General features: G+C 37.2%; 1 protein-coding gene across 4 annotated transcripts in view; it reads right to left on the reverse strand.

Annotated features, from left to right (window-relative positions):
* LRPPRC (leucine rich pentatricopeptide repeat containing) overlaps positions 1–21,758 on the reverse strand; it is a 114,261-nt gene that overhangs the window by 17,549 nt on the left and 74,954 nt on the right. For all 4 annotated transcript variants that reach the window (XM_055089158.1, XM_055089160.1, XM_055089159.1 and 1 more), the window contains exons 26-31: positions 21,566–21,634; positions 20,672–20,762; positions 13,084–13,226; positions 12,838–12,943; positions 9,089–9,215; positions 2,897–2,985 (exon numbers count right to left, since the gene is read on the reverse strand). In XM_055089158.1, coding sequence (XP_054945133.1) covers positions 2,897–2,985; positions 9,089–9,215; positions 12,838–12,943; positions 13,084–13,226; positions 20,672–20,762; positions 21,566–21,634 — 625 coding nt within the window. The remainder of the gene's footprint in view (positions 1–2,896; positions 2,986–9,088; positions 9,216–12,837; positions 12,944–13,083; positions 13,227–20,671; positions 20,763–21,565; positions 21,635–21,758) is intronic.

Genomic DNA, 21,758 nt, shown 5'->3' on the forward strand with positions numbered 1-21,758 from the left:
CGTGAGCCATGGCCGCTGAGCCTGCGCGTCCGGAGCCTGTGCTCCGCGGCGGGAGAGGCCACAACAGTGAGAGGCCCGCGTAACGCAAAAAAAAAAAGAAAAAAAATAAATAAATAAAAAATAAAAGGCATATTCAATAAAATTTTATAAATACACACAAACATACAGGAAACAAAAAATGTTATTTATACTACTTTAATAATATTATCTATAGAAAATAAACTTGATAAAATCTTAACTGGTGGTCATACACAGATAATATGGAATTTTTTTTTTTTTTTTTTTTTTTTTTTTTGGTGGTAAGCGGGCCTCTCACTGCTGTGGCCTCTCCCGTTGCGGGGCACAGGCTCCGGAAGCACAGGCTCAGCGGCCATGGCTCACGGGCCCAGCCGCCCTGCAGCCTGTGGGATCTTCCCGGACCGGGGCACGAACCCGTGTCCCCTGCATCGGCAGGCAGACTCTCAACCACTGCGCCACCAGGGAAGCCCAATATGGAATATTTTTATTAGCCAAGAATACTGTCAGCCAGGAAGGATCTTCCCACACCAGTGGATCAAATAGCAACAAAAATAAGATAACAATGGTGATGATAGTAACTCGCATTTACTGAGCTTTAACTACATTTGTTGAGCACTTACTACATGCCAGACACAGTATTAAGCAGTCACACTCACAACTACCCTCTGAGGTAAGTACCAAATTTATATGTGGGAAACTGAGGCACAGATAATTTAAATAATTTCCCCAAGGTCATACTGTTAGACACCAACCCAAGAATCTAACTACCCCAGAGCCTGCATCTATGGGTGCATGTGTGTGTGAAAGAGTGGAGGATAGAGGAGAAGAGATCATTTTATGTCTATCCAAAGGGAGCATGGGACCTTGGAACGGAAATCATATTCCCATACAGGGCTGGCCTTCTGCACAGTTCATGATTTACGGGACACCAAAAGCAGTATCCATCCACACCCCTCCCCCTGAGTCCTTATCACACTCTCACCTAATTTACTAGTAATACTGATTATATTGCAAAGGTGTGATGTATCAGCTATTAATATTCCAGAACAGCATTTGAACTGGCTTTATTTTTCTTCCTGCTTTAGATGGAATTGAGAAAAAGCAACCTGAATTTTTTTTTTTTAATTGGGAGCTCTAGTCAGCCATGGAGCAAAATAAGGAGATGTGGATAGTGCCAACAGCATTCCTGTCCTTGACAATGACCACAGTAGGTTAGTCCATGGCGAGGCATTGGGAGGTGGGTTCACAGCTTCTGCTCTCAACCAACCTCCAGGTGAACAGCTGAAAACACATGTGAAATTATATCATAGTTTCTTGTTGTCTTCACAGGGTACCTAACATACAAGTGGGATAGCAGTCAAGTTAAACACTGATTAGATTCAGCTCAAAAATTAACCCCTTGAAATAAAAAAAGCGTTTTATTCTGATCTCCATGTCTACAAAATGTAATTTACAAAAATAAGCTTATTTATATGGGAGCAAGTTTAATTTTTCAATGTTTTAAAACTGTTTATCAGGGACTTCCTTGGAAGTCCAGTGGTTAAGACTCCACACTTCCACTGCAGGGGGCAGGGTTCGATCCCTGGTCAGGGAACTAAGATCCCACATGCCGCGTGTCGCGGCCAAAAAATAAAATTTTAAAAAGTAGAAAAAAATTGTTTTTAAATATCTACCTGCCAAAAAGCCTCTTCTATTGCAAAGAAAATGAAAGCTTTTAAAGTTTTAATAGCAAGCCCTACAACACTCAATTATGACTGAAGGCTGTCTAACAGGCTGGTCCTGCCTGTAGAATACTGAGGCAGCAATTCTGCATAGGCAGAAATCATCACTTACAAACTCAGTCCTAACCAATTAGGAAGACGTCCAAAGACCAATACCTCTAGGCATTACAGGCAACATTAAAGCTGCACAATTAGACAGCAACTTTCAGAGATGTGAAATTATTTTATAAGCATGCAAGTGAGGAGTATATACAGAGTGAGGAAGAAACTAGGCAACATATTTAACGGTTAAAGAGCTGTTTCAACCTTCCTTAAAGAGTTCCTAAGTGTGTTTTGTTGTATCGGCAAAACCATGGTGTTACTGTATCAACTAAAATTCAAATGTAAAATTAAATGTGAAAAGATGCTTATCTAAATTTAAGAGATTCATTTTTCCCCTTGGGAGCTCATTCATAAGACCATCCGATCCAAATCCATCCCTCTGCAAACCCATAAACAGCCTCTACCAAACAAATGGCCTCATCTCAACCTTCCCCAAAGTCATCTCCACATTTTTCTGGTGTTATCCTCTTAATTCAAAAACTCGAAACTCCAAACAAACACCGTTATCTTACTTCTGTTGGTATTATGAACTATTAAAAAAGTATTAGATTAAGTTTTAAAAATCAATATTATAATCATTTGGTGCACAATCCCACACATTTAACACTCAATTTAACTCATCTGCTAACTCACATACAACCAACACAATATGCAAGAAACAACTGCTGGGAATTGTTTCAGATGCTCTAAAGTATGTTAATTTCCAAAGCAAAATGACTTGTGCTGTGAATTTTAACGCACTTGAAAGCCTGTACTTTCTCTCCTTCTGGAACACAAATTTTGCATGTCTGAAGAGCTGTGATTCATCTTAAGAAAACCCATCTTGTGTTAAATGGAATGGAAACTGGACTAAGTGGTCAAATGACAAGTACATTCATATTCAAGCTGTATTATAAATGCATGTACAGTAATTTACGTCTCTCAGCTACCACAAAAGGCTCTTGATAAGCAGGTAATTTGCTAAATGGACTCCTTTATCCAAGTATTCGAAGGGCGTTACAAGAAAAATCTGCAGAGGCATTAATGTGACGTAAAGGTCAAGCATTGTGACATACCTTTCAAATAATCCCGCCTAACTTGCGTTATGATGAGGAGGCTGTTGGCAGCATCGTTCAGTGTGAAGCCCTTGATGTGGGTCTCAGCGCTAAAAGAAGCAGACATTTAGAAAGGAATTACTGACATGCTTCTGATACGATAATAAATGGTTGAGCACCAAGGTGAAATTATAAAAACTACTGTTCGTATGTTAAAAATATTGCTGCAAAATATCGACCTGGAGACAGCTTTTGTGTTATCCTGTCAATGGTTATAGAAGGATAATTTTTTTTTGCATTCTGACAGATGACAAAGTTGGAAATGAGCAACAAAAGAAACAAAGTACAAGATTTTTTTTAAACAATCGGTTCAGATTCTTGAATGCTGACATATTAGATGACTAAAATAACTGCATGCCCTGCATTGTTCTGCTGTACCCTAAGCTGGATACTTTTTCCTCTTTTTTCTACACTCACCATAATTATAAAGTGTAAAACTATTCTTTCAGCAAAAATGAGCATTTATTTTCAGCACTTTATATTTTAAATATAAACTAAAGCATATTACTAACACCATATCATTTGGCTGATTAATTTTCAAATTTCTGTCATCTAGATACATACAATTTTTAAAGGTGAATATACTGCAGAACTAAAACCACTGCTACATTAAAATGTAAAATTTCACACAATCTTGTCCCAGCCTTAAATTTGAAACTCCCTAACTTTTTAAAACTCAAGAGCAAAAACTCACTTTTCTTATGACTAAAACCTACATAATTAAAAAAAAAAAGAAAAAGAAGAAGAAGAACCCTAGCCAGAGATGATTTCTGTTTGCTACATTGTTTGCATATCTCCTGTGATGAAATTTCAGCATCCTTAATGCCCCTAGGGTTTATCTCCCATTAGGAAATCTCCACAGGTCAAAAGGAGCAAAAGCAATTGCTGCCATTTGCCTTATCAAGCTCAGTGATGATCTTGCTGCCAACAACCTCGGCCTACCGACATGAACATCTAAACTGAGCAGATTGCGAGAAAAGCAGGGTCACTGCTAAATTATTCTCGTCAATCCCAAGAAAATCCTCCAAAGACACCGTGACGTGCCCATCCTCTCAGTCACTTTCAGCCTCTGAGGTTCCCCCCTACTGTCCCTGGGGGAAGGATTTTCTTATCCCCTGAAGGATCCTCTTAATCCCACCAAAGCACCCACTGCTCAGTTTGACTTTTTTCCTTTACCCCATCTGTCAAAGCTCTTAAGTCAAAAACTCATACATGAGACTATAAACTGCAGAAAATAAAGGATTTACTTTCTCAATCTTTAGCATGATTAAATAAACAAGGAGACACTATTAAAATTAAGCTCACTTCTTATGCCAACATTATTACAAGTATTATACCATATTTACTTGAAAATATTACCTACAATTCATTAAAACCATAAGGTAACAAAACTTCTGACATCACACTTGACTGTCAAACCTTTTGAAAATCTCAAAACAGAGAACATTTTTCTTTTAATAATCTCTTCCTATCTCAAGAAGGTGTGTATTCAATACACATTTGAAAGTGAAGATAAATAGGAAGAAAACTCTCCCCAGCTCTATTACATGCTGAACATATACATGTTTTACATATGTAGAAACTGACCAATCACAACCAAAATATATTCCAAACTGGCAAAGGGAGAAAAACTAGAGAAGGTACTGGTAATTTTGCAGTGTACTCATTCATACAATAAAATAAGAGACGTTTACTTCTGACTCATAATTTTGATCTTTCCTTTTGGAAAAAAATCTAGTACAGAGATGTCAAATCAAACTTCCTGTGATGATGAGAATATTCCTTATCCATGCTGTCCAATAGGGTAGCCACCAGCTACATGTGGCTACCTGGCTACCGTGATGGAGGAATGGAAACCTTAATTATATTTAATTTTAATAATTTAAATTTAAGTGGGCACTTATGGCTAGTGGCTACTGGACTGGACAGCACAGAATTCCAGACATTTTCTTTTCATTTTTAGAACTGCTAAAATAAAAAAAATTGCAGAGTGAAAGGGTATCAATCTTTTAACTTACAATCAACTGCAAAAATTACTCTGTCTTAACCAAAGAAGATACTATCACATGGAAAGTTTCATATTAGAGATTTCAGAGCTATGACTGGTCTACGGATTGTACTTATATAACATGCACATAGGACATTAGGCAGTGATTAGAATTTATCTTACTTTGGAAAACAAAAACTGGCCAACCCAGTAAAAACCATCAGTTATTAATTTAGCATTATTTTTAGACAGAATAAAATAAGAAGCTAGTAGGAACAAGAGAAAATGAAGTGCTATTCTTGAAAGATAAAGCAGAGCTAATCACCACGATTCTCAAATTTCCTAAGTATACAGTTCAGTGTTAACGGAGATTTAAAATAACAATTTATAACCAGTACTGCTCTATGAATAAGCAGTTCCCCTCCCTTGAAAGAATTCACTATACCTAAACTTTTATTTTGAAACACAAGGAAATGTTGTAATTCTAACTAAAAATGAAAGAAAGTCATTCTTTCTTTGTTTCTTTCAAAAATTTTACAGGCATCTGTTACTTCTGAGGTTCCATTACTTGTTGGGAAGGTTAAATAACCTTCTTAATGAAACTGCAGAAATCTCACTAGTAGTCAAGTGAATCCACAACACATTAGAGACAGCAAAGGTACAGCAAAAACAAAGACTGCATTAGCTCACAGGGAAAACAATTGCTCTTAAGATTGACAGACTGCTATTTATAGAGTAATATGAGAGTAGTAGTGCCAGAGTAATACTGGGGGTACCACCACTTGCTACAGTAGCTCGTTTGGTCACACCATATTACAATAAAGATGCCTCTTAAAAAAAAAAGCAACAATTCTTTTTCATTCTGATCACTGATGCAGAGCCAGAAGGGGAAGAGATGACCTAGTGGAACACTGGCAATGCTGGAACCAGGAAACAAATCCAGAGAAGTTATACGACATTCCTCCAGTAACAGAGAACTGGAACTCTAACTTCCGCTTCTAAATTCCCAGTCCAGAGTTATTTTCAAAAGTACCCAATGTAGATCTAACCCAAGATACGATTCTTCATAGTCAGATATAACGTTTTATTGGTTCAAGGAAAAGGATGTGCACAGATCCCCACATTAAGTGCCTCTGGGCATTCTAAAGCTTGGCATCTAGGATTCTCTTTGGGCCCACACAACTACATGGGGAAGGCAGCTACAAAATACTCCCAGAAGGATAACACAGGGAAGATAAAAGTAACCTCAGGAGAACAGAAAGGTTTCATGAACATCTAGAGAGGGACGGAAGGAAAGAAGATAAACCTACATTTTACAGGTTGTGGGCATAAGTGTAAATAGAAGGGCTGTGCTTATAACCATCTTCTAGGTCAACATCTTTCACACTTGTTTGATCAAGGTTCTCAGTCAGACATAGTAAGAAACGATGTTTTATGGTACATACCAGTGCACTGATATACACATGCGCATGTAACTGAAAGCAAACGTTCACAAAGTATCTTTGTGTGTGTGTGTGTGTGGTATGCGGGCCTCTCACTGTTTTGGCCTCTCCCGTTGCAGAGCACAGGGTCCGGACACACAGGCTCAGCAGCCATGGCTCATGGGCCCAGCCGCTCTGCAGCATGTGGGATCTTCCCAGACCGGGGCACGAACCCGTGTCCCCTGCATCGGCAGGCGGACTCAACCACTGCGCCACCAGGGAAGCCCACAAAATATCTTTACTACATGGAATGCTTTGATATTTTCTATTCTTTTTAACTAAAAAAGATGTTGATTCTGCCCCACTAAATAGAGTCCATGATCCACTAACAGGTTAGAAATGCAATTTGAAAAACTACTCTAGATCAGGGGTCTCCAGCAAGAGGTATGCACACTGTGTGAATGCTCTAGGGTGAGGGAAGAAAATGTTTAAGTTTCTATTTTTAAATCTTATTCTCCAAAAAACTGCTATTTTTGGAGTATGTTCTATAATATACTTACATATCATATACTTACAGTAGTACAGCTCACTGATAATGGTATGTGATCAAAATGTTTAAGACATGATTCTTGACTCACCTGGGGTGTTTAGTAAAACGCAGATTCCTGGGCCCCATGCCAGATCAGGTGAGTCAGAACCTTTGGGGTGGGTGGTGGGTTATCTGTTTATGCTACCAGAATGTGAGGCTCACCATTCTAGAACAAGCCCAATTAAAATGAAAGAATTATAATCTGTACTTCTGGGAAGTATTTCAGAGGTCTTTGTGACCAACCTCAGGATTAGAAGAATTTTGAAAAAGTTTTCTTTCTTTGCTTCCATCTCCTCAGTTAATCATACCCCATTCTCAACACAAAATGTTCCTCTCTTTTTTCTGCCACCCTTTCCTCCCAAATCACCGTTGCTTCAAAACACCTTTGATAATTGTGGATAGTGTTTAGATAATAATTTTCCAAGAAAAGTAACTGTAGGAGAAACCCTGCACCTCCTGGATGACTTCAATGGTTACAGATGACAGGATGTTGTTCAATGTCACATTTTCCAAGTCACTAATTGAGGATGTACTGAACATTCCAGAGATAGATAATTTAATTAACAACTGAGTAAAAACACAAATGAGACACAATGCATTAAAAACCTGAACTTTAAAAAAAAAACCTGAACTTAGGGCTTCCCTGGTGGCACAGTGGTTGAGAGTCCGCCTGCCGATGCAGGGGACACGGGTTCGTGCCCCGGTCCGGGAGGATCCCACATGCCGCGGAGCAGCTGGGCCCATGAGCCATGGCCACTGAGCCTGCGCTTCCGGAGCCTGCGCTTCCGGAGCCTGCACTTCGTAACGGGAGAGGCCACAACAGTGAGAGGCCCGCGTACAGCAAAACAAAACAAAACAAAACAAAAAACCCCCTGAACTTAAAAGTCTCAGTGTGACTGTCCTATATCAAGACATACAAGTGATACAAGATCATAGATATATATGGTGTGTGTGTGTATCCATATATATATATAGTACTTATATGTATATATATGAATACACATATACTGTGTGTGTGTATATGTCAATAGATACAGATATATTTCCACAGACAAGTACAGTCATACACAACGTATTTTTCAAAATGTACTGAAACATAAACAGTAAACACGGCCCTATCGTGCACAACTTTAACATAACACTAATATTAACGCCAGGTTTTCCAGTGAATTCCAAGAATGGCAAACACCCATTTTCTATTCAGGATTCTAATATTCCAAAAATGCTGCGACTTAAAAATTTTGAAGGCCAAAAGTTAGCCAGGAGAGATTATTTCAAAACTTACAATATACTAGGAAAAGGCTGACCTTTGCCATTGAAAATAAAGCTATTGACTCATCAACAGGACAGGTGTACCTTCCAGAGCAGGTGACCTTGATCTTCTCCTTTCTAGGCCCTTTCTGATTAATTACTTAACTTTTGAAGGTAACTCCTTGGGGATAAGACAACAGAGTCAGTTAACTGACACAACACCAGGGAAGAAAACTTTATTCTCGTTCTGATTAACAACGTATTTTACTCTAGGGAACTAGCCAGAGACAAAACCACTACTGCCACTAACACCAACACCACTAAACAGATTACAAAACAAGAAGGGGAAAGAGAAAAGGCATTTAAAATGTGTTGAGTACCATATATTTTCTCTACTTCACTCTATCTCCTTCAATAACTAGAAGAAATCATTAATGTAATATTTATTATCATCTACTCTTTATACAGAAGAAAAACTGAGGCTCAGAGATAGGAGGAAATTTTCCCACGAGCTTTCAAGTAAGATTCAAACCCTTGCCTAAAGTTCAAAGCCCTTGGTGTCTTCATGTATCAGGCTGCTTCCACCATAAAAGGTACACAGATCGAGTTGCTGAACAAGAAACAGAATATGATTTTTAAAACCACTTTTCTATATATGAATAGAATACATGAGTTGTGAGGTTACATAAGGTAAAATAAAATATACTGCAATGTGCAGGGCCAATAAAAGTTACATTTTTTGTAGGTTAAAAACCCTCATAAAATTAGAAAACCATTTCATATAATTTTTGTGACTAGTTGAAGACAATTAAGCAACTGCTACTACAATACATCATTAGAAAAATCCTAATGATAGTTGATATTTTTTTTTAAGTGTGAGGTTTAACAGATGAACTAATACTTACAAATCTTTCACTTGCATTGCTTGTGTAGGATTATCCTTCATCAACAGTAAGTTTATAAGACTGGTATAAGTTTCACTATTGAACACAATGTTTTGCTTTTTTGCTTTCAGGAAAATATTAAATGCATCTATGAAGGAAAGAAACAACAAAAAATGAGATGACATTATTCTGAAATGGCAAAAAAGGAGGGGGAAAAGCCCTAAAACAAAGCCCCAAACCCTCATATTTCTGCTTCTTTTAATACTCACTCACTATACCACTCTACAGAGACACACACACTGACCAAACAAGCAGATGTTATCACTCTTCTAATCTTTAAAAAAAAAAGTGACAGTTATGAAAACTACTACTTAATCCAAATGGATGGTACCAGAAAGGGCTTCGTTTCAAAATTATTTTTCATACTAGCTCTCTAAAGTCAATAAATTATTTTCATGCCAATAAAAACGAAAAAGAGCTCTTCTGAATTTGTTTATCAAAAGATGATCCCAGTTTCCAGTTTCAAAATAAACTGCAAAATGTGTGTTAAAGTCCAAATAAACCAGGGGTATAATTTAGATTGAGGGGAGCAAAAGATTCACTTTAAAGCGATCTTGAATCTGTAAGTGGGTGGTTCCTGCGGTTAAGACTCCAACACAACAGCATTACAGTGAGTATAGCCTGTAATGCTAAAATTAGGAGATCAAATTATTTGGCTACGACAGGACTTATACAAAAACATACAATTTTCAAATACACAGATATCTAACAAGTAAACTAAGCAACATTTGTTTGACTGATTAACAGTTTTATTTCACTTGTTCACAATAACTGTCAGTGAATGAAAAGATGTTACTAAAAGAGAAGTAACTACACTTTTCAGTCACTTACTTTTCTGAAATAAAATTGCCTGGCTATAAACATCCAACTGAAACTACAATCCACACTCTGGTGTGTATAAATAAATCACAATAAAGATGGGGCATAACTGAACTATCACATAAGAACTTTTATGGATATAAAGCTCCATGTAAAGAAATAAAGAACACACAAATAGGAATGAACATGATATTAATGCTCAGAAGAACATTCTGAGCTACTTTAGAGGTTTCTAAACAAGCAGAAATTATGCTTGTGTTTACAAGTTAGGGGAGTTTGAATTAGCCCTTCAATTAAACTGAAGTGACAATATCAAAAACTTAGTTAACTTTCAAGCTAAATTCAGAGAAAACAAGAGAAAAAGGTTATGATCTTAATATTTGTATATTAACTAAGAAAAGACAGAATCTATCATTCAGTACATAATGCATATATTTTCCTTTTAATAGAGCTTAGAAGTTATGATGTACTGCAATTATTGGCTACATCCCAACAAGCATATATAATAGTTCACTACTTTGCTGAATGAAAATACACAGTAAGTACAATTTGAATATTTAAGGTAACAAAATCTAGAAAAACTTACTAGTGGTTTCTAAAACTGTAGTCTTGAATTCAATTTTCAAAGTATTCATATTTTGCCAAGCATTCAATTCTGAGATATACACAAAAGTAACTCAAACCTCTGCAGCATTAACAGAATGAAACCAACTAGATAAATGTAAACTGTATATTAAAACTAGAATAGGGGACTTCCCTGGTGGCACAGTGGTTAACAATCCACCTGCCAATGCAGGGGACATGGGTTTGAGCCCTGTTCCAGGAAGATCCCACATGCCACAGAGCAACTAAGCCTGTGCACCACTACTGAGCCTGCGCTCTAGAGCCCACGAGCCACAACTACTGAAGCCTGCGTGCCTAGAGCCCGTGCTCCGCAACAAGAGAAGCCACTGCAATGAGAAGCCTGTGCACCACAACAAAGAGTAGCCCCCACTCGCCACAAATAAAGCCAGCGCGCAGCGATGAAGACTCAACACAGCCAAAAATAAATAAATTAAATAAATTTATTTTTTTTTTAATTAAAAAAAAACTAGAATAGGGGTATATCTTTACATTTATAATATACACTGCATTATATTTAGTTAGCCGGTTAAAATGTTTTTACTTAAATAAAAACAACAATTAAAAAAAGGCAATATATGGAGCTTTGGAATCTTTAAACAGGAAGTATACACTAACCTTACATTCATTTCAATCAAATCAAAATTCCAGTAGAATATTTAGATAGTATTGATAATAATGAACTTTATATTTAGGTTTAAGAGATTCATGGTGAAAGACTCAGGGATATATAGACTGAATATGCAACAAAGGAAAATGACTCAGAAAGAATAAAAAGTTACTCTGCAGTATTAAGAAAGCATAAGAGCTTAGCTTAATTCCTCCTTCGGACACTTTACGTCAGTGTCACAAAACTTCTAGTTAAGAAATTAAAAGGTTCGGACTTCCCCGGTGGCGCAGTGGTTAAGAATCTGCCTGCCAATGCAGGGGACACGGGTTCGATCCCTGGTCCAGGAAGATCCCATATGCCACGGAGCAACTAAGCCCGTGTGCCACAACTACTGAGCCTGCGCTCTAGAGCCGGCGAGCCACAACTACTGAGCCCACGTGCCACAACTACTGAAGCTCATGCGCCTAGAGCCGGTGCTCTGCAACGAGAAGCCACTACGATGAGAAGCCCGCGTGCCGCAACGAAGAGTAGCCCCCGCTTGCCACAACTAGAGAAAAGCCAGTGTGCACCAGCGAAGACCCACCGCAGCCAAAAATAAATAAATAAATAAAAGTAAATTTAAAATACAATATTAAAAAAAAGAAATTAAAAGGTTCTATAAATTTCTAAATTGATGACTTTCTACTGAAGGGAGCTCAAAACTGTCAATACTAAAATGAAAAGAAAATCTGCTGCATAATGGTTAAATTACCATAAAGCATACTTGAAAATGTACACAAAAACTGGAGGAGTTAAAGGTAACAGGAGCATTCTATGGAGAAAAATTAACAAAAATGAAGGAAAGAAAAGTAATATATGATCTGGGGAGAGTACAACGAAGTCTAAATGAAAACATCTAGAATGTGATAGGCAAGCTTGTATCAGAGGGTTCAAGATGGTCAAAGAAATTTTAAAATAGTCACAATAGAGGTAGGCATACCTTCAGGAAAGTTTACCACTGAAGAAAGGGAAGAAATGCCTAGAAACAGGGCTCATATCCTGCCTTCAAACTCAAGACACTGCTTAACACACACTAGTATGATGGTTAACGCCCTAATCATTTTTTGCTTTCACATAAAAATATGTAACAAATACACTAGCCAAAAAATTAATGATAATGCTATTTTCAAAGTGTAATTTTTGAAAAAATGCACTATTTTAGTTTTTATTATGAAAAATTTCAAATGTACAGAAAAATATAAAGAATAGTATAATAACCCCCTCCATATACCCATCACCTACACCTAATAATTAACATTTTGCCAGATTTATTTAACCATTTTCTTTATGGCTTAAGTACTTTAAAATAAATTACAGAAATCTTGATTTTTTTTCCCATTGCTCAATACTTCATTACAGATCTCAAAATTTAAGGACAGTTTCCTATAAATCATAATGCTGTTATTGTATCTAATAAAATGAGTGATTCTTTAATGACCCACTACTCAGTCGATATTTAAATTTTCCCAATTGTCCCATAATGTCTTTGTTAACTTAAAAAATGAAAGAAAATAATTAATATATACAATTTAAGTTCCATCTCTATCCGAGATCACTACTAATTTGTTGGGCTTAGATCCCATGTTGCTATCAGAAAGAAGACCCCAGTGTACACGTTTACCTTTGTCTTTCTTCCTGTGGCAGGCATTCAATAGCTCTTTCTGGAGACTAACTTCTACAGGTGAGAGTGATGAAGTCAGGGAATGTTTTTCATCCTCATACCACAACTTAAAAATAAAATTATTCAATTAAACAGAAAGTGGTAAACACAACAGTGACCTTTTCAGTGTAAAGCTGGGCTAATCTATAACCTAAAGTTATAGACAAACAACAAAATCTGTTATGCTTACAGTTAAAAACAAATTACCTCAGGTACATCAAATGGAACCTCTTGGTTACTGTTCCTAAGGATTTCCGCTAATAACCTTAATGTCTTTCCACGAGGAATAATATTTTCTTCTTGCATTTTATTCCAGACAGCATCAGCTCTTTGCCAGTCACCATTCACTTCTGTAAAAATAAGCAGAAATTAATGAACGTACTAAACAGAATTCATGACAATATTTAGAACTATTTTTATTTGATGCTGAAGGAAGTATTCCAAACATCGCCTCCAGGGAAAGGACCAGGGTGATTGTGGACCAAAGGTAAGAAGACTTCTTTCTGTATAACTTTTTGTATCTTTTGAATTTTAAACCATAGAAATTACTTACCTATTAAAAAACAACAGAAAAAAAAACCCACACTTTATTAAGAACTTTGAAAATCATGTTGATACAAAGTTTACCTTTTTAAAGTAACTGAGAAATTACCCACTGTTAAAATCAAAATCAGAAACAGGTAACAATTCACCTATGACCAGTCGACTTTGGAAAGACGATGGGATACACATATACAGTACAGTACACAGCTGAAGGTCTAAAATGATTGAAAGTGTGCAAATGTATGATTTTTGTCAAAAGTGACAAATCAACAAACCTTTTTCCCTTAGTTAAATAGGGAGAATTCTGTCTCTTCTGTCAACTTGAAGAATTTGTCAGCGTGTAATAGATTTCTCATAATGCCCTCAGACTAAGTAAGATCACAGGAAGTTTACTGGAAAGAAATAGGCAGCTTCCTTCATAATGAAATATCTAGTTCCTTCTATGTGGTAACCTAGTCTTCACAAATAGCAAAGACTTAAGAATCAAGACTTTATTTTTAAACATTCTAACGGGTTTTGAAAAGAGAAAAGATCAAGCCATTTCTGCTTGTGAAAAACTAGAGCAAAATATGAAAAACGTCTTATGACACTAAATTCAATACACCTATTAGGCACAAAGAAATATTATTTTAAATGTGGTCTTTTAAAAAAAATTTGCAGGCTTTCCTGGTGGCGCAGTGGTTGAGAGTCCGCCTGCCAATGCAGGGGACACGGGTTTGTGCCCCGGTCTGGGAAGATCCCACATGCCGCGGAGCGGCTGGGCCCGTGAGCCATGGCCGCTGAGTCTGCGCATCCGGAGGCTGTGCTCCGCGAAGGGAGAGGCCACAGCGGTGAGAGGCCCACGTACTGAGAAAAAAAAAAAAAAAAAAAAAAAAAAATTGCTAATATGAATAAGGAATATCTTAATGGTGTATGGTCGGCTCCAGGAAGACGGTGTGTTTCAGGACACAAACGTTCCAGAAAACATGAGTAAATCTGTTTCTCAAAAATACTAAAACACATGGAATTTTTCTAGATTTCCCTCCCACCCTAAAACTGAAAAGCTAAGCTTTTTGATAACTGACTCCTGGAAGTAAAAAACTCAACGAACAAAAACGAAACACATTCACACTCCATCAGAAACCTGCAATGAAGAAAAAGATAACAAGTAGAGAATTTCCCAGGGATCATACAAAGATTGCAGCCCAAACTTTCATAAGGAATATGCTGAAAGGTGGCCCAAACAGTAGAAATTAACCTAAAGTTCAGAGTGATTTTATACATACTTTGACAATAAAAATCAGCCTAATATAAAACCCTTATTAAATTTACAATCAATTTTCAAAGCAAGACTCTCATAAGCTAATTATGCTTTTCCTTTATTAAAATGTTCTCATGTAATATAAAATTCAAGAGTAATTTTTCAAGTATGTTAAGGTATAAAACTTTATAAAGGTTATCAAATACACTTTAGTTTATTTGATTAAATAAATTAAAAACAAAAACCCAAGCCCCCAAATCTTTAACTCTGTAGAAGGGGAAAGGGGAAACACTTTTGTTCTGTGCTAAACAGTACTATGGACTGTGGAGGACACAGGGAAGATTTCCAAGCACTGGGAACAGCCCTGCTAAGGTGTTTCTTAAAGAGATTAATTTTTAAGCTAACATAACTATTTCAGACAGTGAAGAGGTGGATGAGGTACAACCCTGCCTTCAGACTGAAAGAACTATGGGAAGGTAATTCTTTTTAAAAAAGCACAAACTATATGAAAAGCTTCTACTTTGGGAGGACAAGATATAACAGAGATGCACCTGTTCAAATGGACTAGCAGCTAGTAACAAGAAAATTTTTTCAAAATACAGGTGAGGGGCTTCCCTGGTGGCGCAGTGGTTGAGAGTCCGCCTGCCGATGCAGGGGACACGGGTTTGTGCCCCGGTCCGGGAAGATCCCACATGCCGCGGAGTGGCTGGGCCCGTGAGCCGTGGCCGCTGAGCCTGCACGTCCGGAGCCTGTGCACCGCAACGGGAGAGGCCACAACAGTGAGAGGCCCGCGTACCGCAAAAAAAAACAAAAACAAAAACAAAAACAAAAATGCGAGTGAGAACTAGACAGTGCATACAGCATAAAACAACTGAGATACACACACTTTTTTTTTTTGGAAAAAAAAAAATCTTGGAAATGTACCTGGATCACAGAATACATAACAAAAATTTGAGGCAATCAAACTAGTCAGTGCCAAAATCTGCAGCCGTGCTCTCACGAAGGCACAGAAGGGTCATGCCTTTCTTTCATAATATCCTTCTGGGGCTTAAAATTCCTTCAACCAAGACAACAACAATCATACTTGCTATCTGAAGAATCAAACAGCCACAAACCTGGGCTGTGACCAGGGAATGGACACTCCCTCAATAATTCCATCACATTTCTGGAACTCAGTGTCCTCTTTAAAGAACAAGAGCGCTGACTACTAAATGATTTGAGAACTCTTAAGCTATAAAACCAAAGATTTTTGACACTATCAGTGAATTTTACAGGAACAGACATAGTTATGGGGCTTCATTTATGGCTATCTGACCAGTGTGTAACAACAGTTGGCACTTCACATGGGGTTTCTATGGTATTTATACTAAGAAATGAAGATTTCTAGAGATCAGGATTTTAATTATAAAGCTGATACATTTTTACATATTACTGATAGGATGGGGCAATTTCCAAATTCCCCATGTGTCAATCACCTGACAATGCTCTCTAAATATCATTCCCCTCTAAAATAAGGGGGCTCCAGGTTTGGGACAGGAATTATGCCACATAAGCCTAGATGGTCTTATTTGCCCTGAAAATAAGGACCTATCAAAGACTAATGGGGTTATGACACAGCAATCCCACTACTCAGCATATACCCTGAGAAAACGATAATTCAAAAAGAGTCATGCACCACAATGTTCACTGCAGCACTATTTACAATAGCCAGGATATGGAAGCAACCTAAGTGTCCATCGACAGATGAATGGATAAAGAAGATGTGGCACATATATACAATGGAATATTACTCAGCCATAAAAAGAAATGAAATTGAGTTATTTGTAGTGAGGTGGATGGACCTAGAGTCTGTCATACAGAGTGAAGTAAGTCAGAATCATGAAGAACCTAGGGGCAGGACAGGAATAAAGATGCAGACGTAGAGAATGGACTTGAGGACACGGGGAAGGGGGAAGGGTAAGCTGGGACGAAGTGAGATAGTGGCACTGACATATACACACTACCAAATGTAAAATAGCTAGTGGGAAGCAGCTGCATAACACAGGGAGATCAGCTCGGTGCTTTGTGACCACCTAGAGGGGTGGGATAGGGAGGGTGGGAGGGAGGGGATATGGGGATATATGTATATGTATAGCTGACTCTCTTTGTTATACAGCTAACCCAACAATGTAAGCAATTATACTCCAATAAAGATGTTAAAAAAAATTTTTTTTAAAAAGGTATTTCAGGAAAAAAAAAAACTAATGGGGTGTGTCAAATGACACAGGAGCTGATGCGATGGGGTTCCCAGTGGCCAAAGATGGAACAATTTGAGCACCCAAAAGAATAATGGCTGCAACAAACTGAAACACAAATATACAAAAAAAAAATTAATAAACTCATTAAAAAAATTTTTAATGATCAACTTAGGAGGTTCCAGGGACACCAGCACTTGAAGTTGGTAATTAAAGGGAGAAAAAGTAGGGCTTCTCTGGTGGCGCAGTGGTTGAGAATCCACCTGCCAATGCAGGTGACACAGGTTTGAGCCCTGGTCCGGGAAGATCCCACGTGCCGCGGAGCAACTAAGCCCGTGTGCCACAACTACTGAGCCTGCCTGCACTCTAGAGCACGCGCCCCTAGAGTCCATGCTCCGCAACAAGAGGAGCCACCACAATGAGAAGCCCACACACTGCAACGAAGAGTAGCCCGCGCTCGCCACAACTAGAGAAAAGCCTGCACACAGCAAAGACCCAACCCAGCCATTAATTAATTAAAAGAAAAAAGAGAAAAAGCAAGTATATATCTTTTCCTGTGAATTTATTTCATAATAATTTTTAAAAAGCCACAGAGCATGAAACATGTAGAGCATTAAACAATCAAAATAATAGGTGTATATGTAAAAAAATACATGGATAGAAATGTAGAGAGAATGAATTGGAAGGATGGACACTGTGTGAACTCTAAGGTGTGGACACACAATGACATTTCCAAATTTTGCTCTGTACACTACTATACTGCTTGAATCTTCAGTAATTTAGAATATATTCATGTTGTATTTGTGTAATAACGGAGGGGGGGGAAGACCACACGGCGTAAAAAGAAATGTCAGTGGTCATAAGTACTTGAAGAAAATAGCACACAAATAACTTATCAGGATAAATGCTCAGGTTTTAAATGTTGGGGTTTTAAAAACAGATTCAAAGAATTTTTATTACAAAATTATGAATGTAAGGCAGCTTTAGTTTTGGCTAGAGTACTGTATGTATACAAAGAATAAACTATCTTTACTCTGCATATGTAAAGAAACTGAAGTGTTTCAAATGTAAGAAATTGGTAAGAAATAAATTAGAAATAAAATATTCCTTATAGTATTGTCATTTAGAAATAATAGTACATATGCAGGTGAGGGAGTTGTTTCATTCATGTAATGTTTAGGAACTAATTTTACAAGACTATCACAATGAAAGGTCAAAATGTATTAGAAAGGATAGAACTGAAGTTTGAATTATGGCAGATTCTTGTAACAGACCACCTATGAACATCATATTATTTAGAGTAAGTAGAAAATGAAAGCAGGTTTAGGTCAGCTAGTATTTAAAGGAATGAAAAGAGTTACATTTGCTATTCCTTAATCTAGATTATAGTCATATGGATGCTGCTGTCATAAACCAAGGAGCAATGTATCTTTGTCTTGTGCATGTTTCTGTAGTATGTTGTAATTCACAACAAAATAAGTGTGTATACCTGTGTGAAAGGTACTGTTTTAAAATAAACAAGCAAAACTGCTCTTTAACAAATAAACCCAAATAATTAAATGAACTCCTTTCAAGGGTGAAATTACATCATGAAAAAGAATGAGCCCATAAAAAATTCCAATAGGTGAAACAAATTGTTTTCTCAGAAATCCACAATCTAAAACATAGATTTTTTTCATGTGTTACAGGGCCACATTTCATATGTCATTCCATACTCTATGTTCCTTTTCAAATAGAGTCCACAGTGCTTTATTTAACATATTTAAGTAGTGGTCCAAGTCAGAGGGCAAAACGGAGGGGGCCAGGTCGCAGGAGGAGAAACCTTGCTTTTTCTTCAGAAAGGGAAGGATCAGGGTTATCAAAACCACATTATTGATTTATAGCAGTATAGAAGTTGGGAAGTAAACAAACTGGGTTAAAAAGTATACTTCCCTATAAAGATTCCTCCAGCTTCCAGTTCCATGAGAGGCCACCCTCATGTTACCTCAGCCTCAGAGGCTCCTCAGCTAAGGAGAGGAAAGCGCCTCCAGACTACTGGCTCAAATACAGAGCTGGAAGGGGGGGTGTCCATCAGAACAGATAGAGGGGATTAAGGAAAAGAAAAGGGTAATAAACCTCAGAGTTTATTTATAAGAGTTCCTGCTTATCCCTAAAGGAAATTTTAAGATGAACTTCAAAGTTGTTTTTTCTTCTCTTTCTTTTTAAAAAAGCAACAGCAAAAGGTCATCTGCAGAGGAGAAAGAAGTCCGTAAGGCTGGCTGCCTCTCATCCTTCCCTGAACTACCACTGTACCTCATGCATCCTTACAGCTGTTCTTTCACCCCAAGGTATTGTCAGTGTTGGTTCAGGTCTAACTCTTCTGCAGAGCACTACCTTTCTATCTGCAGTGCCTACCTCAACAGCTGGCACAGTAAGGGCTTCAGAGTATTTCTGAATGAAAGTTTATATAGTCTTCTTATGGGGATGATTTTAAAGGCTGAGATTCATTTGGACATATAAGTGTAGTGTATATATATATATTTTTTAGTTTGCATAAAATTAGAATTTAAGCAAGAAACAGTTCTTCAAAAGTAAAAACGCAGGGGAAGGAGGGAGAATCAGCACTCAAATACAGGTTATAATCCACTAATTAAGGACTAAATACCTAAAACCTAAGTTTTAAAATTCTATACATTCAACAACAACCTGAGCATTGTGTGCCAGAATCTGATCATATTCAAGCCAAAGTTTTAAGAATTACATTGTGGTATGTCAATGCAACCAACAAATGAAATGTAAATTTTACAGCAAGTCTTATTTTACATATACCATCAAGATGTAAGACAAAGCTTCCAACGATAATAAATACAAGTTCAAAAAGACAAATGAAATCACCTTATTCATTGCTGTCTATGTTTGGTGAAGGAAAACGTCCCAAAAGAAAAAGAGAAGAATAAATCTAGATCAAATATCTATGAAGAAAAGGAAGGAAGGAAAGGAAGGAAGAAAGGTCACTGACTATTCTAAGTGTTGTTCCTCTCCACCCAAATACCCTAAGAGACTGCACAGTTCTAGAGTACTGTTTGACAATAGAGATCAAAGGTTTCAGAAAAGTTCATCACTTTTAACCCTTAATATAAACACAAATTCAGCCTAGGGAAACAATTAAGGGTGTTCACAAAGATTAGATGCAAAGATGACTAATGCAGTGTTATTTTATAATATGGAAAACTGAAATCTATTCACTTGTCTAGCAGTAGGAGGCTGGTTGAGTAAATTCTAGTATATCTGTTCAATGTAGCCATTTGTAGGTGATAAAATGTAGAAAAACATTTGTAATATAGAACTGAGTCAAAACTATATTATAATACAATCACATTTTAAAAGTAATTGTTCGGCAATATGCATTTTTCTGGAAAAAGATCTATATACATGAACATGTCAATGATTACTTATTTATAAAGTGACTGATAAATCTACTAACGAAATTAAAAGAAAAAAAGAATAGTCTCTCCTCAAAAACTCCTATTAAATTCTGTGGCTCTGATGAAGATTTTTCTCACCTTCTCATTATTGCAGCAAGAATGTCAGAAATTATGAAGACTGTAGGGTGTCTAGTGATACAATATAACATTTTGTGAGAAAATTCAACCTGGCCTCTCTACGTGAGCCTCTGTTCAAGATCCCACATTTGACAACCCCTGGAGCTTCCTCATAGCCTGATATTCCTTTCTGGCCACTGCCTTCCATAGAATAAATGTCTCAAAATGAAAACACGAGGAACAGTCATATTACTTACTGTATAGTTTTAGCAGACTGTAGTATAGCTGGTCTCTATCACATTCAAATAGCTTCTGTGTCAGCTCCACTAATTTTTCTAGAGTTTCAACCTTAAAAATAAGATTAACAGATGGATCTAGATTGTGTAAAGGACATATTTTATAGTTGAGAAATCACAGTTGAATAATCCTTCAAATTAACTTTACCCAAAGGGCAGATTAACTTCACTTCAAAAGTTAAAGGACTGAGCACAACATCGTGAATGTACTTAATGCCACTGAACTGTACACTTAAAAACAGTTAAAATGATAAACTTGATGTTATATGTATTTTATCATAATTTTTAAAAAATTTTAAGTTAAAGGGCTAAAGGACTCTTTGGAGTCAATAACACACATGAATAATTATCTAGTTGAGGGACCCTCCACAAAGGAGCATTCTGTAGAATTCAAAGATATTTAGGGTGGAGGACTCAGTGAGTATATCTATATTTGTTAATAGGAATATTCCTCCACCCAAACTTTAAACTCCTCTTTTCCTGTGGCTTTTTCTTGGCAGGATGTGAACAGATATCTGTGCTGGAGTAGAGGTAAAGTAGAAACTCCAATGAGCTCCCATCAAGTGACTCCTCTGGTCACTAACGACTGAAGCAGATCTAAATTGCCAAAGAAACAACATTAGCCTGCTCAAACCAACAAGTAGAATGAAGCAAGCTAATCTTCAGAGCCCAAGTTAAAATTTTTAGGGAGTCCACTGGACCTCAGAAACCAGAATTAAGCTATTGCTTATTCGGAAAACAACCAAGATAAGCAATGCTGCATCTCCTGAACTCCTCAAACGCTCACAGGACATGTAGGACACTTGCTTTCTACTCACAGTTTTAGGTGAGTGAGACCAGAAATTAAACACAAACCTGATTACTTGCAATACATCTATCACAAAACCACTGAAGTCTTGTAGGCCGAGCTCTAATGCCTGGAGTCTGTAAAATAAAATAATCATACAGCACACAACGTAAGACTTTAGCTAAATGTTAATTTTCCCTCAAAGACAAATAGTTTTCCTTCTAATGACCCTGCTTCCTCCCTGCCAAATGTATATACTAA

The sequence above is a fragment of the Physeter macrocephalus genome, chromosome 12, assembly GCF_002837175.3.
Source record: "Physeter macrocephalus isolate SW-GA chromosome 12, ASM283717v5, whole genome shotgun sequence".
NCBI classification, from domain to species: domain Eukaryota; kingdom Metazoa; phylum Chordata; class Mammalia; order Artiodactyla; family Physeteridae; genus Physeter; species Physeter macrocephalus.